The sequence below is a fragment of the Alligator sinensis genome, unplaced genomic scaffold (genome assembly GCF_000455745.1).
Source record: "Alligator sinensis unplaced genomic scaffold, ASM45574v1 scaffold109_1, whole genome shotgun sequence".
NCBI classification, from domain to species: Eukaryota; Metazoa; Chordata; order Crocodylia; family Alligatoridae; genus Alligator; species Alligator sinensis.
This window is the reverse complement of record NW_005841852.1, coordinates 2,622,204-2,635,551: the sequence shown is the minus strand read 5'-3', so window position 1 is coordinate 2,635,551 and position 13,348 is coordinate 2,622,204. Positions and strand designations below refer to the sequence as shown.

Here is a 13,348-nt window from a genome sequence, read left to right as displayed (position 1 = left end):
TATACATCAGGAGGCGCTACTTCACTGTCAGGGCAGCTAAGACCTGGAACCAACTTCCAAGCGAAGTGGTGCTGGCTACTACCCTGGGGGTCTTTAAGAGGAGGGGAGACAAACACCTTGCTGGGGTCATTTGACCCCAGTACTTTTTCCTGCCGTGGCAGGGGGTCAGACTTGATGATCTGCTCGGGTCCCTTTCGACCCTACCAACTATGAAACTATGAGTTCAACTTGAGATCTCAGGTGTACTACCAACTCTAAATTACCTATAAAAGCCAAGCCACAAAACAAGACCATGTTTAGCAAACCTTCCGTCTACATCTATCCTTTGGTGTGATGGGCAGGAGCCCTTGCAAAACCATTTAGAGATGCAAATCATGACAAACTCACTGTAGAAACAGCAACAGTATATCCTTATGACATCTCAAAATAAAGAGATAAATCTTCGCAAGCAAAACTTTAGGACAGATGCAAATAATTTTGGATTTAAGAGAGTCACAAGTAGGGGTGCTTCAAGAGATCTTTGGGGCCAATACCAATAGCCAATTTTTAAGGAGGCATATAGGCTGATACCCATCTGATTTCTAATACCAGCCCGGCAGCTTGGAGAGCTGAAAGCAGCTGGTAAGTCTGGTGTGGTGGAAAGGGAGGGGGGAGGCAGATCAAGGCCCCCATGGTGAGGGAGAAGTCGGGGTGGGGCTGGGAAAAGCACTGCCCAGTCAGGGCAGGCCAGGTGCAGGACAGAGCCATGGCTCATCTGGGGGGCATGGGGAAGGGGGGAGGCAGCTCCCACCACTGCGCGCCACTCGTCTAACAGCTGCTGGTCTGGCGCTCATGCACCAGTCTGGCAGCTCCCACCGCTGCTCCCGTTGCTCATCCGGGAAGACACTGGGGGGGTACAGCCCCAGCCCACCCTGCACAGATCCAGGGGCACACACCTGTCCCGTCCCCCCCCCAGCCCTTCCAGGCGAGCACTGGACCAGCAGCTCCCAGACTAGCAGCACGCAGCAGCAGCTCCATCCCCCTCCCAGAGAAGCCACAGCTCCATCCTGCCTCCACCCTGCCCCAGCTAGGTAGCACTCACCCCAGCCCCACTCCTCCATAACTGCAGGGGCCTTGATCTGCCTCCCCCAAGCCCCTTTCTTTCCCCCCTCCCCTTCCACCACATTAGACTTACCAGCTGCACACAGCTCTCCAAGCTGCCAGGCTGTGCTCATCACTGTCTACTTACTGTGCCATGGCTGCACGCACACAGGCATTTATCAGCCAAATCAAACCAATTTCTGAGACGATCAATTTTTTTTATAAAAATCGGTACCAATCCAATAACTGGACCGATGCATCTGTGCACCTCTAGTCACAAGTCTTCTGACATGCAGTCTCTCCATAATACCAGAGCCCAGACAAAGTTGGACTAAAGAAGCAGGAGCACCAACTGCTAGAAAATCGAATCTTATGTTACACTGTTCAGGCTGTTTATCACCAAGGGACATATAGGTATGGTTCTACAGACTAACAGAAGGTCCTGGACAGCTAATGGAGACAATGGGCATGGCATGATGGCCTCATTTTGGAATGAATGGGGGGCTGGGGGGGAGCTCTTTCTTCCCATCCAACTCATCTGCTTCTGCTCCCCGATATATCTGGAGGCCAGAAGAAAGAAGGTGCAGAAGAAGCTTCAAGCAGCATCCTCCTGTTGTCTTCTTATAGACAACCAGGAAACTGAGGAGCAGAGCATGTAGGAGGAGAAAAAGTACGAAGACTGGGTGCCAAAGACTCCTCTATAGATTGGCTCCCTGCCTGACAGACAGAAGGAGGAACACCCCATGTCTGCCCTGGCAGAAGCAGAATCCCAGAAAATTGAAATTCGACCCATGCCAAGTTATCCTTTAAAAAGCCAGCTAAATCTATGTAGGCCAGTGAAAACAGAATTAAATAGGAAGGGGGGGTTAAAATATAACAAAAACAGCTTGCTTTTGCAGTAAGGTCAACTTATAAAGACAAACTGAAAGGAAAAGAAAAATCATAAAGAAAGGTTTTCATGCCAGGACTCAGTTGCTTAAAAGATAGCAACTGTCGAATTATTTACAGACATTTAAGAGGCCTAAGAATGCTGTAAGATAAATAAATACGTATCAAATGACATAGTATCTTCCAATTCAAGCTTGAAATATTTTGACCAGCTGAACACAGGACGTGCCCATGGGTACAACTGTGTGCTACAGTTCCATTATCTGTCACAAACCTCTAGACCAGTGATTCTCAACAGTGTGCCATGGCACCCTAGGGTGTATAAGGTCCTTTCAAGAGTGCTGCAGGGTGCCATGCAGTATTAAGTATACAAACACCTACATATTATTCATGAGACAAACCCAGAGATTTCAAGTAGGAATCCAGTGTCAAAAGCATTCTGATCTGTTGTGGAAGAATTGCTCTATTATTTTTCAGTATTCAAGAAATGAAGGAAAGTTAAGAGCGGTCATTTTCGAAGGGACGGCTTAAGTCTTAAGAGGGGTGTCTTGATTCTAAAAAGGTTGAAAACCACTGCTGTAGACATACACCTCTTTAATCTGAAATATTAAACCCTTTCAGATGATCAATGCATATGCTGCGTCCCGTTTTTAAAAAAGGCCTTTCTAATAAAACTTTGCAAGTTCTAGGACCTTTCTCTGCATATTCACCTGAGCACCAATATTACATTCATTTTCGAACAGTTTAAACAATGAGGTTATAATGAGAAAGGTATAAATTGTACATCAAGATCATTTGAGATGTTTATTCAACAGACATTCATAAAATTAATACAGAAATAAACATGGTTTTAAAATACACATTTTAAAAGGGAACATTTAATGTTTTAAAGTTGATCCATTTAATTTTTTTTTTTTTTTAAATCATGCAATAGAGTATCCTAAGTCGCGTTCTGATATTTAAAAAACTGCTTCCATTTTTCAGCTATCCTGCTCCATTTCTTTAGGCATAATTGTATTTGTCTGCTGGATCACCCCCAAGATAAACTTAAGCAAACATGTTCAGACCCAGCTTTCCCTCTTCTCATTGTTCATACCCCTACTATAGACAAATAGTTTCCTGCAGGGTGGGTTTTTTTTGTTTTTTAAGAGGAGGGAGTAAGAGGAAAGTGGGGTAAATAAAAACAATGGGTAAGACGACAGTATGCACCTGAACAAATCCTCTACAAGTACAGGTGCACTGATACATCACTCCTACATCAGATCGCCACCAATATAAAGAACAATTTTCTGTACCGGAAACCGGCCCAATGCAGCCAATAATTTGTCCAATGGATGCCTGTGTGTGCGCGCGCACAGCTACAGCACAGCACGTAGGCAGTGAGGAGCAGAGGTGGAGTGTTGCGTGCAGCTGATAAGTCTGGTGTGGTAGAAGGGGAAGGGGCATGGAGGGGAAAGGTCAAGGCCCCCCAATGGTGACGGAGGGTGTGGGGCAGGGACAAGGCAGCTTAACAGGGGCCGGAGTGGGCACGGGACAAAGGCAGATCCCGCCACTGCACACAGCTCATCCAGTGCTCTAATGGTGGCTCCCACCGCTCGTCTGGGAGGGCATGTCCCACATTCCTCCCTGCCCCGACTGTTCAGCACCTGACACTGCCCCAGCCCCATTCCCTCTCTCATCACAGGGGCCCTTATCTGCCCCCCACACACACACCCTTTCCACACCAGACTTACCAGCTGGATGCAGCTCTTCAAGCTGAAGAGCTGCGTATCAGAAATCAGATGGGTATCAGTCTCCTTAAAAATAGGCTATCGGTATCGGCCCCAAAAACCTCTGTTGGTGCACCCCTATCTATAACAAGATTACCTCTTTCAAGTCAGATTGGCCAAAGTGCCCACATGCTTCAGCAAACCAAAGGACACACAGAACTTATACCTTCTGATCTCTGCTCTAGTTGTTTTAGGAATTACCAGGAACTATTATTTTCAGTTGACAGCATTCCTTTAAAATGTCTATTTTTAAAACATGACCCAGAGAGCTAGGTATTGTCATCACCCTGCTTTGTATATTTTCCATTCACTTACTAGCCTGAGAGGCTGAGATTTGGTCTGTTCCACCAATACAGCCATTCAATTAAATATTTTAAAATTATAATCCATCTGCACTGCTCAGCTCAAACACACCCCAGTATTCAATATGATTAATTTTTTATGCCCTTTGGAAGCTTAATTTGCAGAGTCAGTCACATTTTCCAATAGAGCCTGCAGAGTGTGCAGTTGCTGATGTATTACTGCACACATGATGGCAGACTATATGGCTGATGTAAATAATGACTTCTGATTAGAATTTATCCTGTATGTGAGCCAGGTGCTTCCACCTCCTCATGCAGATGGAAAGAAACAAAAGGATACCAAAAAACAGGCACCTGCATTGAATGCTTCCAGTCTCGTATCATTAGGAACCCTTGGAAACTTCTCCACGCAACTTACAGTCCAATTTCAAGGAAGCTGAACTGACATTTGAACACATGCTCTCCTGTGGACCCATGCAGATTTTCAATGAAACTCCATGTGGTAGTCAAAGATCACATAAGCAGCGGTAACTCTGCTTCTTTCCTTCCATTCCCATTAAAGTGGGGAGGAAATCCTTGGCCGTGATGGATCAACCAAACTGGCAACATCAGCCAGAGCATAGCTCTACAGTCCAAAGGATAAGAATCCCACACAGCATCAGAAACCAAATCTATGAATTTGTGAACTTCTGGATCAGTGTTTCTCAACCCATGGGTCGCAACCCAAAAAAGGGTCACAAAAATATATGAAAGGATCACAAACTTCAAAACTGGATCAACAAGCTTTAAAAAATTATTCTCTTTTAAAAGAGAAAAATCATGGGAAACCATGGGTTTCCCCTTGCAGGCTGGCAGAATTGGGGGCAGTGGCTCAGGAGTGAGGGGCACTGGGCTGGGACTGGACACTGATGTTTACAAATGGGTCCAGGTACCAAAAAGGTTGAGAACCATTGATCTAGATGACCCAATTATTGCCAATCCCCTATTTTGCTGGGTTGTGTAAAACATTAAGAAACAGTGTCACATGCTAAGCTCCTCTCTTTTACTGCGAATGGTTTTTCCTTTCAGTTAAGAAGCTGCACATCAATTTTCCTTCAGAGCTGAACTGTTTACTTAAGTAATGAAGCACTGTGAATATCAAATAAGCACCTCCACAAGATGAACAATTACAAGATAACTGTTTAAGGAGTTTAAAAGGATTGATTGTTTTAAACAGTGATGAAATTGGTAGTGAGCATGTTTGTTTTTACATATAGGAACACTGCCATATTTAATTATAAGATAGAATTTCTCATATATGCACCATGGGGCCAAAGCCTCAGCTGGTACAAGTCTGAAAAACTCTGCTGAAATCCACAGTTCCACCAGCTGCTGATGATCTTGGCCTTAAGTACTTTATTGAAGCTAGAAACCAGGTGGCATATATGTTTTAACACCCACCACATACTGTTACCTTTGTCATATACAGCAAAAGCTCAGTTGTTGTAACAGCTGACAGAAAACAAAGTTTGTTTGATTAAGTTTTGACAGACAAATTAAAGCCATACCAGAATTTCTTAGTGCTACAGTTAAGACTCAACTTCCCAACATCATAATCCTACTTGACGTGTTTTAGCAATGGATGCAAGTCACTAAATGCTAGACTATATGGAGGTGTCTTCCAGAGAGCATACAGAGCAAGCTCTGTTATGTTAGTATGTTCTTGTTGCTTGGTAAATTCATTACATTTTTCACTTCAAAGTAACTGAAGAATTCCAAGAAAGGCACTTTGTAGTGATAAAGCTGCCAGTTGTTGGGGTAATTAAATATTTAGTGCATGGAGGTAGCAATAATTACTAGGCAAGTAATTCTCATAAATTCCCATTTCAAGTCTAAGGCCTAAAGGTGCACACGCTTTATACATGCAAGAGGTTGTGTTTAAATAAATGGAAACTCTCACAAAAATAACCATAGGAACACAAATGTTTGCAGACTCAAGACCCTAGTCAAGTTCACTCCACCATCAACTGCACACGCTAATAGGTTCTGCATCATGCAGTGGCTACAACAATGCGAAGCAAAACAAAAGCAAAGGCTACCAATGAGAAAGATAAAGATACTGGTGATATCCCCCAAAACAGACAATGGAAATATAAATTTGGGTTGCCCAAGGTCAGAAGAGAGTACTACTAAACATATCTTTAGCAAGTTGGTAAAACATTCCAGAATTTCTTCTCTCTCTCTCTCTCGCTGTTCCACCTAAAGAATTAAAGCACAAAGAAACACCAGAATTCAGAGTAGAAGGAACTATACTGAAATTTTAAAAAGCACACCACCACTTCCAAGCACAGAATGACCAAGAACTCTTGCTGCTGCTCCTTTGCCACCCCATTCCTTAAAAATCATTGATTTACTCAAAACTTCAACTGCATATATAGGAAATCATGAAGTGTTCGGAACACTTAGAACCACAAAGCATTCTGTGCATGATGGGAAGGAAGCAAGACACTTAGCTAACATCTTTAACTTGATTACTAGTAGTCACAATTAGCCTTTGTACTTCATTATTAGGAACTGGAATAACAATAATTTTAAAATAAAAGGTATTTAGACTATGTTAGAAATGTATTAAGAGACCTACTACTTACTATTACTGTTCCAGTACTACTTAATGATTTTAAAAGATAACAAATTATTAGAAGATAGCAAGTGAAACTACATCCAACAAGAGATGATAATAGTCCAATAGTACCAAATTGTTTCAAGATACTGGAAATGCATCGCCACTTTACCAAACTAGTAAAACAGACAGGAAAGACATGTGAATCTCCAAAACTTCAGCACACACACCTTTCACATGGGTACTCTTGCCTATCTAAGAACCAAGCAGTGCAATACACAGTTCACAAAAAACATATCCAGCAATGAAGATATCACCTTTCCTACCATAGAGATGATACAGATTAATGCTGAACAATGAAAACATTATCCCAAGCTATAACAAGGAGCTTCATGTAACGTAAAACCAAAACAAAAAGTAGAACTGTCATTTATCTTAATCTATTTTTTCACATTTCCAGATGTGTCCATTTTTCACACTTACCTGGTCTTTTTCATGGGGTAGGAGGCTGACAGGTGGGAGAGAAGCTGGGAAACCACTGGAATATTTTGGAGTTCCTTTGCTTTCCAAACTGCCATAATTCACCCTATATTGAGGTCCTTCCTTCAATAACCTTCCATTATTTACAGCACGTTTGGCCCCTAGCCTCAATCGCTGCTGAAAGGCAGGATTGTTAAAAATATGAGCTAGGTCATTTTGACTTCTCAAATATTTTTCTATGTTTTTCAGTGAGGAGCCATTTGGTTCTTGAAGCCCTTCAATTGCTCTTCTCAATAGTTTATTCCAATCCACATTACGAAGCTCATTACAGGCTCCTCTAGATCCCTTACCAGATTTAGGAAGAGTGCCTGGTTTAACAGATGAAAAACGTCCAGGATTATCTGGGTCCTTGTAAGATGCAAGGCCTTTGTTGGTAACTTTAAGAATAGAACCATCTTGAACACTTAGTTCCAACTGTTCGGAAACAGTCTTCTTATCCAATCCATGGGAAGCACACACAGCATGACAAATTCTCTCTTCAGATGGCCTTTGCTTTTGCTTTTTAACCTTTTGTATAGCTTCAAGAATCCACTCTGTATAAAGTGGGTTTGCAAGTTTTACCATGGTTGACCAGTAATTGTTTCCAGCCAAGAGTTACCCATAGAGGTTCCTCCTTATCCTTCTAACAAATCTTTCAGATGTTATTCACAACTTGAAAGCAATCAGATGATCCCATGTGCTGTTTAGTTGCGTCTCATAAATATCCATCCTCAAGCAATCAGAAGAGGCAGAGAAACATCTGCAGACTGAAATTCCTTATTACTTTACCAATGTGAAAGGCAAGAATGACTGCACTTCTGATGGTACCAGAACATCCTTACAGAGCTTTAAAGATAGAGAAAAGAGGAAAAACAGTTAATGCTGAAATGCCTAGAGATTAATTGTAATAAAAATTAAAATGTATTGAGTGTCTTTTTTTTTTTAAACATGAACACGCTCCAATAAAGTGCAGCTTCCCATACTATCCTTGAAGATGGGACTTTATTTGTAATGCATGTTTAAGAATTCCAGCCATACCTATTACTCTACTCATACAAAAGTTATTCACAGATTGCATACATTTCCATTCACATTCAGGGCCCTTGTTTTTGACACCCCACTTCACACCATTTACCCACTGCTTGGTTCTTAGAAAAATTCAGTTCTGTGAATCACCAAAGACGTTTTAAAAAGTTTCCCGAAACTCTGAACATCATACAGGCCACATTATGACACCCACCAGAAAAAATAAATGGCACCATATACATACACACTATGATTTTGTACTGATAGATAAAACAAAGGAGTCATTGACCCTGCTAGAGAATCCTTTAATAAAATAGTTTTTCAATATACCATGCTCATTCCTTCAAATAGGGACTAAACTGAAGCTCTGCTTTTAATATATAAATTCAGAGATACCAGCACTGTAACGAGCACCACACTATTACTTATACTCTTCCAAAGCATCTGTAGAGGGATAACCATGCACCCGGAATGTACAGACACTTGTATTTTTACAGAGGGCCAACACAGACCTATCTGCCAAGAGACACAGAAGTCTGCAAGAGAAGGTGAACAGCTTCAATAAGAAGAAGAAACATGATGAATTTTCACAGGCATAATGCAATTAAGTTTGTAATTCTTGTTTTAGTAGGATGGTATGCATGTAAAATTTAGTCATCCATGCTTCATCTATCAGTGGTATTTGTCTCAAGATAGTCACTTCCTTCTGACAGTAACAAATATCTTTATTGTACCTGACTAAATGACCTCCAAATTTGAGGTTGGGGTACGGTCATTTTGTGACGCAGAAAGTTATGCTAATAGCTATACACAGACAAGAAAAAGAATCAGTTGTTATGTTCTTGTTAAGATGAGCATATCTTATAAAGCAATCTTCAAAATAAATTTTCTTTAAAAAGGTGATCAATAGCTTAAACACGATCCAGATACAATACAACTGCTTTAACCAAAAAACCCCCCACAAAAACCCACAGGATTATCTTGTATTAAAGCACTAACATGAAGTAAAAATTATAAATAATACCAGATGGAATGGAACTCCTCAGCTCAACAACCGAACGGTACTCTTGGTAAGTGGAAGATTCTCCAATTGTTCTGAAAAATCTAAAAATTAAAAAAAGAAAAAAAAAAGAAAAAATAAAGTTTTGGTTAAGGCTCCACATAACAAAAAGGCAAATGCAAACAGACAGATATGTACTGTAAAAATAGTATTTTCAATCAGATCTAGTCAAAGATTTTTTTTTTCCAATTATAACACAACTGAAAGTATGGCACACTACTTTACAACCAGAAAAAGTAATTGCAGTTTTCAATAATCATACTCATCTAGTTCAGATGTTCTTATCCTGAAGAGAACAACTGCAAAATAGACTTATTTTAAGACTCACATTTTTCTTATTTACTTTGGGTTTAATTTTAGGATGAGGTCTCATATAGTACTATACCTACCTAGCATAATTAATAATAAAAGAGCAGCTAGTTACTAGTGAATGTAAACTGTTCCAACCAAGAACAAGAGTTAAATTCATAAAATGAACTTGCCATCCTTTAAATTTGATTGAAAGAGTTAAACGCTTAAACGTCTGGAATTAGAAAGAGGTTCAACTGGTTACCAGGATAATAATTAAAAAACAAACTCATTCCCAATATCAGAGTAGGGTTTGGACACAGCAATGCCTTGGACACTGAAGCTTACTGACCTAAGTGGCTGGGTAGTAGAAAGGTAGTACTATACCTTGAAACCTAATCTGCCCCATAATGGCACACAAACTCAACTGTGTAAAGACTGTTTCACATATTTCAGGGAGTTGCAACATAGATTTTGACAAGCTGATATTCCAATGTGGACAGAAATATTAGCAATCTTATTGGGAGTCATATGCTAGGCCAACAGCCTTATTTTGGTACTTTGTTGAGCACGGATAAGAACAGAGAGCGAAGACCACAAAATACATTATTGAAAAACTTTCATACGGGAAGGGAACTGTCAAATAAAAAAGGGGCCATGCTTTTATTTGAGGTATTCTTAACTCTGGACACTGCCTCAGAAATTAAGCGTGGAAGAAAACAATCCACCAAAATACCATACCAATGGAACCCACACTGAGACCATATTATGGCCTGTGGTAAAATTGAGGAATTCTGTTCAGTGGCAAATGTAACTAGAGATTTTTAACTCATTAACTTTCAATTAAAAAACAAAACAAAAACAAATGATGTGGTACTACCATGAATTTTCATGGAGAGGAAAGTCAGTGCTCAATTAAGCCCTTCAAACTGTAACTGCTGATTCAAATAGATTTACCAGATTTTTAAGCTTACTGAAATTTACACTATTAGGTTAATTTCATACAAACAACTACATCACTTCAACTAAATTCCAGGACATACAGTATAGGGTCTGTTCCAAGCTCCTAGGATACTGATGAAGCATTTCAGTATAAATACTGTAACTTGTGGGTTATAGGAATTTTTATTGGCCAATGACTAGAAAAAAAAGTGTGCATAAAGCAAAAGGCCAGTGCTAAAAGCCTGCTGTCTGCTAGAAGAGTTTCACAGCAGTATACATTCGGAGTCACATTTTTACCTGTTTACTTTAAATTCCCTCTGTGTCATACATTCTCCTGCATACTAGCGCCTACTAAATCAACACTGGTAGAGTGTATCAGTAGAAGCACAGGAGCCTTTTGACTGCAAATAGCAAGGGTTTTTCTATGGAGAAAGAAGACATCTTAAAGTCTGCCTTCTTCAGCAACCTTTCTGAGCACAAGTTTGTTGTGCTCCAGGACACAGTGCAGCACTTGTCTTGTCAAACTTTTGATTTATTTAAATAAGGAATTTCTGCTATCCAGTTGCTTTGTCAGAACGCATTTACTGGGGCAGGATAGCCAGGCACCATGCCAGTGAACCAAGTGTCCACTGTAAATAATATACATAATAACCTGTTAATAGCAAACATTTTCCCAGTAACACAGTTCTGCTCAGTATTCCATTATCACATAAATCAATCCATCCATTCAACACCTTTCAGCATTCAGAAGCACTGTGGAGACCATTGTTGATCCTAGCCTAGAGCCAACCAAAACCCAACTTTTTCAGATGAATTCACCCAGCCCACATTCAAGCAAGACATACAACTGCAAAGAGGATCCTCCAACTTAAGTGAAAAAAGGATTTCTAAATGTAGGAACTACTGCTTCTCTAGCACCATACAATGTCTATGACATCACAGTTAAAAATCACAGTTGCAATGTTTAAGTATCTACCTGGACAAAACTGTACACAAACTTCATTTTATTACAATAGTGTCTTCTACTAGTTTACAGTCTTTCCCACATAACTTATTCATGGTCTTCCAAAAAAGATTACTACCATTCAAAGCAATTTTAATGAAACTTCAGCACCTACTCCCTTCCCCAAATATGGGTTATTTTCACCACGGAAATCTTAAAATGAAAGTGACCGGATGCAAATCACCATGATTTTGGTATCTCAAATACTCACTTATTCTGGATTTGAAAGTGTTAGTGTTTCAATCACATGGCTTTTAAAAGCCAAATCATTAAACTTTTGATGGCATGTATTACTATGTAGGCATTAGCATAAAACATATAGCATACAAGCCTTTTGGAAAACATGGTGCCTTGCACTGCAGTAGGAGAAAAGGCAGCCCTATTCAATGCTCAACTAGTATTAAAAGTCAAAAGGGAGGCAAAATACATGAATTGCAGAATCATACCATGATGATTAGAATGAAATCAAATATACATGCTGTAAGAATACATCTACTGTAGAGCCAAAGCCAATTAAAGAATACACTGACTGAACATGTCATTCTTGAGTGCAGTCACTAATCTTATAATCCTGTAATGACATTTTCCTTTAGACTAAAGGAGTATCTGGATTATTCAGAAACATTTCTAGTTTTCAAAAACACGGTTTTTTTGCTTAGAGGGGGGAAAAACCTGTAGTGAAGAAAGTCTAGTTTATAAAGAGTCTGATTGAAATGTGTTTTGAAAAGCTCATAAAAATTCTCCCAAGTTGCCTTAAGCATTATGCCCAAATAAACTTTCAAACATTTGATCTTAATGTAATAGAGGGAGGAAAAAAAGTCAGAAGCAGAAGACAGCCAGTTGTGCAACCTGCTGGTGACCTGCAAACTACAATTGCATTCAGTTCCCTCCTACCTGCTCTGTTCACACAGGTAGTAGGAGCAGCTGCAGGCCAGCTCTCTGCTGCAGCATCAGGGTCAGGTAAGGATTGCAGCAGGAGTGCAGAAAGAAGAGAAAATTGCCATTGCATTAAATAAACTCCCCTTTCATCTAGCTCATTATTTAGAATTACGCAGCCACTCAATTCAGTTTCCTACCACCGCCCCCCTCCTCATTTAATGATTCAAGAGAAGTGTTTCCTTCTTGCTCAAAACACACACACACAAAGACAGACAAACCAGATATGGACTCCTAGTGCATAAAACACTCTTGAAAATTATTCAGGTCATGAAGCCAGTGATTTCATTCTTCCCCATTCATTACATATGCCCTTAATTTGGCAAGTGAATAAACGGGAACCTTGGCCCACTTCAGAAAGGAGGCCATGTAGCAAGTTCAGAAACAGACCGAGGGCTTATTTATGTTTTTTGGAAAGCAGTAAACCTAACCCTGAGACCTGAGGAGGCGTGCGCACACCGCAATGCCCCATTAGCCAATTCAAGATCACGCGCTGAAAAGCAGCAACGTGACCATAACCAGCACCACCAGCAGCGCCGCGACAACATGACAGCCACAGAAGTACCCGTCGGCCCTTCCCACCTGCCTCCCCGGACAACAATTTAGGTGGCAAAAAGTGCCACAATGGTGGCAATGACTAGAAGCTGCCAACCCAGATGCCAAGGTGGCACCTCTGCTCTCGATGGCAGCGGGGCAGGCGCATGGGCTGGGGAGCCCCTTCCTTGGGACAGCGGTTTTAAGACAAAGTTTTTTCCAGGGGACCGTTGTCAGCGCTCGCCGACCCCCGTGGCTGGGGCAGCTTACGTCACGCTTGATGTTTCCACTCAGAGCTCACTCTTGCCATTCGGCCACCCTGGGGCTAAGGGGCGCCACCTCGGGGCAGGACAGCGACCACCCGCGCGGGGCTGCAGGACGGGGCGCTGGGACGGAGCCGGC

The 13,348-nt window shown here is 41.0% G+C and overlaps 1 protein-coding gene across 7 annotated transcripts in view; it reads right to left on the bottom strand.

The window, feature by feature from the left end:
- The window catches only part of KAT6B (lysine acetyltransferase 6B), a 229,093-nt gene that overhangs the window by 214,040 nt on the left and 1,705 nt on the right, over positions 1-13,348 (bottom strand). Inside the window, exons 1-3 of one of the 7 annotated variants that reach the window (XM_025212750.1) lie at positions 13,217-13,235; positions 9,208-9,287; positions 7,122-8,003 (exon numbers count right to left, since the gene is read on the bottom strand). In XM_025212750.1, the coding sequence (XP_025068535.1) occupies positions 7,122-7,742 (621 nt within the window). In that variant the 5' untranslated portion in view covers positions 7,743-8,003; positions 9,208-9,287; positions 13,217-13,235. Of the gene's footprint in view, positions 1-7,121; positions 8,004-9,207; positions 9,288-12,370; positions 12,412-13,216; positions 13,236-13,348 lie in introns of those variants that run through there. The other 6 variants (XM_006016284.3, XM_014523587.2, XM_014523592.2 and 3 more) reach the window with 6 other exon arrangements.